The sequence below is a fragment of the Tachysurus fulvidraco genome, chromosome 1 (assembly GCF_022655615.1).
Source record: "Tachysurus fulvidraco isolate hzauxx_2018 chromosome 1, HZAU_PFXX_2.0, whole genome shotgun sequence".
NCBI lineage: Eukaryota > Metazoa > Chordata > Actinopteri > Siluriformes > Bagridae > Tachysurus > Tachysurus fulvidraco.
Window position 1 is genome coordinate 44,279,987 of NC_062518.1, and position 5,000 is coordinate 44,284,986.

The 5,000-nt window shown below is 35.9% G+C and overlaps 1 protein-coding gene across 2 annotated transcripts in view; it reads right to left on the minus strand.

Moving 5' to 3' along the window:
• LOC113662303 (tensin-3) overlaps positions 1-5,000 on the minus strand; it is a 54,072-nt gene that overhangs the window by 38,180 nt on the left and 10,892 nt on the right. For both annotated transcript variants that reach the window (XM_027177038.2, XM_027177040.2), the window contains exon 2: positions 1,171-1,322. In XM_027177038.2, the coding sequence (XP_027032839.2) occupies positions 1,171-1,320 (150 nt within the window). In that variant the 5' untranslated portion in view covers positions 1,321-1,322. The remainder of the gene's footprint in view (positions 1-1,170; positions 1,323-5,000) is intronic.

A 5,000-nucleotide genomic window follows, 5' to 3' on the forward strand; every position in this document is an offset into this window, starting at 1 on the left:
CTCCTCTGAACATCACAGAGTTTGCTTGATTTTGCGTTAATGTCTGCATCCACAAACTAGCACAATCCTGGAGGGACTGAATAGTAGGTCATCAGATCATCTAATTCACAATTCTTTATTTATCTGCGTAAATATTTATCTAAGTACTTTATCTTATTTTCTGATCATTAAGATTCAAGTAACAAATAAACTGCCAAGATTTCTTAATTGTTTTTGTACATTATTAGTTAATTAATTAATTAGTTTTTTTTTTTTGTATACCGTTTTGGACATCATATATATATATATATATATATATATATATATATATATATATATATATATATATATATATATATATATATATATATATAAAATTAAAATATACATAATTATAATTATTTTTTTTTCAAACATTTGCTAATGTTAACTAACGTTGAAGAGTTTTATAGAAGAACATTAACTAACTTTATTTTGTGCCTAACGTTATATATTCTGCAACTTTCTTTAAATATTTTTTTTTGTTTAAAACAAATGTTTCTACTTAAACATTTATACAACTTTGATAAAAAAAAATTGTTGTCTAATGTAGTATAAATGGAGAACATTAAGAAACATTTTTTTCAATGTTATTACAATGATTTACCTTTGTTTGAACATTGCTCTAAAATTTTATATCATTGGAATATAAACAAATGTGTTTTATATAACGTTTAGAAACATTTCTATGACTTGGCAGCTTGACTAATAGTAGGAACCTTAAGCAAAGTTAAAGGTTGTGGGAAGGTTGTGTGAATGTTCTGAAAGCGTTAGGTGTAAAACTATTATTACAGCAGATGTTTACAAATGTGAATTTATCAACTGGTACAGTATAATCGAACATACTTGTAGCTTCCAAAAACTTTCTAATCAAGTTTTCTGTTCTCAAGGCTTAAACTTTACATTCCTCATGATTCTGTATTACGCAAAAGGATGCCATCAAACCCTTACAGTCACAATGAGCGTTAATTGCTGTTGTCTCAAAAGCCAGACTTTGAAAAAGAGCTTTCTGTGCAGACGTTCCCTGCATGGAGTTCACAAGACAAGCTGAAACTCATTCCTCCAGGGCCTATAATCCTGAGCTACTGCTTCTTCCAGCAAGTCTTCCATTTCTCCTACACTAGAGTGTGTAAACACCCAGGCGTGTCTTACCAAATAGTTATCGGCATGTTTGGACTTGAGCATGCGTGTGACATCCTTTAGATTGTGCAGGTAGGTCTCTTCAGAGCAGGCCTGTGGGAAGGAGACGGCAATGATGCGCTCCGTCACATAGGTCAGGTCAAGTTCGTAGCCTTCCTCCATCTCTGCAGAAAAAAAAAAAACACCACAGCCGCCGGCCGCAGGTTTAACCTTCGTTTAAGGCATGTAATCAGTACAGTTCTATTTTATTGTGTTTGGCCTTGTCGTAAAACTTCGCGCAATCACACCACTGTAAAAAAGCAGAACATCACAGCGCAAACAAACAAGACAAAGCATAAAAGCTTAACTTTCACAATAAGCACAAAGAGAACACAGCTGAAATTGCTTTAGTTATATACTCGTAAAAAGATTTTACTGCGCAAGGAGGGGAAAAAAAATTATAGCAATTTTTCCTGATATGTTTACATGAGGGAAGCAAATACTGTACTTTTTACAGCTTTAGGGAACAGTTTATATAGTGCAGGCTAAAATATCGTCATAGGATCTGAAAAATACGATAAAAAACATTAACTAGTTAACCACAAATTAAGTAACATAGTAATAAGTGTGAAAACTGGGTATTGGACAATTTATACATATTTCTGCGATTTGTCTGTGACATGTTTTTCTTTACGAATTAAAAAAAAAAGGTTTTATACTTTAACATTTCTGCAACGTTGATGCAATGTTTGTAGTCTGGTGTAGTATCAAAAGCAGTATAAAGTAGCAAAAATAGATTAAATAAAGTTTATATTTATAAATGTTTCTCTGACATTTATTATTTGTAGAAACGTTTATAATATTTGAAAATATTTTACAATGATGTTACCACTTTTTTACTTTGTGTAAAGTTTTACCTGGAATATTTAGCAACTTTTTGTAGCATAAATATATTGTTATATATTGTTAATATTATTGCTGTGTTTTATATGATAGTGTTTGTATGAAAGTGTCCTAGCTAGCTAGATAACTAGATGAACTCAACTAGACGATACAGTCAGCAGGATGTTTGTCTAAACAGACAGAATTATGAAACTTTACAGTGAATGATTCCTGATCGCTTTGCTACATGTGGCGTCCAGGATCAAGCTAAACCCCGTGCACTTCCTGTGTTTCTAAAACAAGGGGAAGCTTCCTGTCAAATGGCTTATCCATCCCGGCTTATCCCAACACAGTTATATAAACAGAGAGAAGAAGCTCGTGAAGCTGCAGGTCCTGATCCTGTGTGTTGTCCTGCTCGTGGCAGAAAAACAAAGCCGAGCCAAACTAGGAACAAGATTCTAAATAACTGATAGGTCCAGAATCTCAAACCAGCTTCATTTTGTAAGGTTAAAGTCTGAAATATTTTTACTTCTAATGCTGAGAGCTATTTACTTTCCTGTGCAGTATGTCTTCAACTTTCCTAGATAGATAGATAGATAGATAGATAGATAGATAGATAGATAGATAGATAGATAGATAGATAGATAGATAGATAGATAGATAGATAGATAGATAGATAGATATGGTCAAATAGACAGACAGAAGAGTAACAAATAGAGAGAGAGAGAGTGAGAGGGAGAGAGAGACAGAGAGAGAGAGAGAGAAGAGTTGGTCAGACAGACAGACAGACAGACAGACAGACAGACAGACAGACAGATAAAAAGACAAACACAGCCAAAGAAAAAGAGATGGTCAAATAGACAGACGGAGAAACATCATAGAGAGAGAGAGAGAGAGAGAGAGAGAGAGAGAGAGAGAGAGAGAGAGAGAGAGAGAGAGGGTGATCTTGGTTTGAGTTATAATAGCATTAGATTGTTGTTCACATAACAGTTCACTTTAGACCATAAACAAATGTTCCCAGAAGAGTAGCGTTCAGAAAACATTCTGTACACGTTGATAGCATGATTTGTGTTCTAATTTCTGCAACAACTGACAGGAAGTTTCTCCTATTGAGTTTAAGACAAATGGTTACTTAAGACAGTTTTCTAAGCATGGTATTCACATTATGTAAATCTCCTTGGTGTTGTTAACACCCCTGATGTTTCCAGTTTTTTTCAAGTAGAAGATTCAGAGATGGTGATTTCATGAGTGTTTACACATAATCATAACATGCAGTATGTGCATTAAGGCTGAAAAAATCAGGTATAGAAAATACGAACTGAAGAAGGTTCCTTCACTGTGATGTAACAAAAAAAAGGCGTGTCTTGTTTAAATATCGTCCTGTTTGATATTACATTCATAAAACCACGTTCATAAAGACTTTCTGCCGTCCATCTGGATATATAGTGATATACGTCGCTGGTTTGTTTAAGGCGTGTCTGTCTGCTAGTTGAACTGTAATAAGTTGAACAGTAAGAGTCTGATCGTAAACTGCCCTCATGGTGTAGCTTTGAACATGAATGACCCAAGCCCCGCCCTCCCTATCTTCTACACTCAGACAGTTTTCTACACACTGACATGTGCTGTGAAGGGGTGAGTTTTTGATGGATACCGAGAAAGTTCTCATGAAGGCAAAAGAATTGTTGCGAAGTCAGAAACCACAGCAGTGAAATCTCTTTTTTGAAGCATTTTATAACTCTGTAAAAGCAGCAGAGTCATGCTAGAGCTCACACACACACACACACACACACTCACACACACTCAGAGTCTTGACATAAAATTCTCCTATTATATTATATAGAGCACAAAGTCATGTCACTGATATTACGGCATTTCTCAAGTTCTTTTTTCTTCAGCAGTCTGTTTAAACCTCTGAATGTCTTCTGAGGACTTGTTTGTTTTTGAAACGTTTTTCTGCTTGAACGCATCACTTAATGAAGTCTGACTCCAAACACACACGTTAAAGAGAGGCGTAAATCCAAAAGTAGTGTTGTGTGTATGTGTGTATTTTAGAAGTGTGTTAATGTGCGCTTTATGTAGGTATGTGTGCTTGTGTATGTCTGTGTGCTTGTGTGTGTAGGGTGTATTGTGAACGTGTATGTGTGAACTTGTGTGTGTGTGTGTGTGTGTGTGTGTGTATGTGCGTTGTGTAGGTGTGTATGTGTGCATGCTTGTATGTGTATATGTATGGGTGTTTGTAGGGTGTGTTGTGTTGGTGTGTATGTGTGCATGTGTGTATGTGTATGTGTGTTGTGTAGGTGTGTATGTGTACATGCTTGTGTGTGTATATGTATGTGTGTATGTAGGATGTGCTGTGTGTGTGTGTGTGTGTGTGTGTGTGTGTGTGTGTGTGTGTGTGTGTGTGTGTGTGTGTGTGTGTGTGTGTGTGTGTGTGTGTGTGTGTGTGTGTAGGGTAGGTGTGTGTGGATGTGTGTATGGATGTGTGTGCAGGATGTGTTGTGTGTGTGTGTGGGAGGGTAATCAGAATAAAAGAAGCGACTGTGTAAAGGAGGTCATCACCACGGTAACGTGGGCAGAGGAAGGGGTTGTAGCTCTCAGGAGAGTTGCTTAATTAGATATTAATGGTGTTGTTTTGTGTGGAATGAGCGTAATTAAGAGGGTAATACTCTTAATCGGGCAAAACAGGCAATTTGCAAACGTTTTTTTTAATGCAACACAATCCACTGAGGAATTTTCCCATGACACAAACAAAACAATTCAGCAGCTCATTGGAAACTTTTTTTTTTTTTTACTGCATTACTTAAGGTCACTTAACACACCATCACCATCAGCACTAACACACCATGTGTGACAAATTACCACGTAAACAACACTCGTGTTTATGGAAATGATTAGAGTTCTAGTGCTGTCTGATATTTTCCTTTCCTGTGTGGTTCACAATCGTAAACAAGGTATCATATTCACCACTGAATGTGTCATTC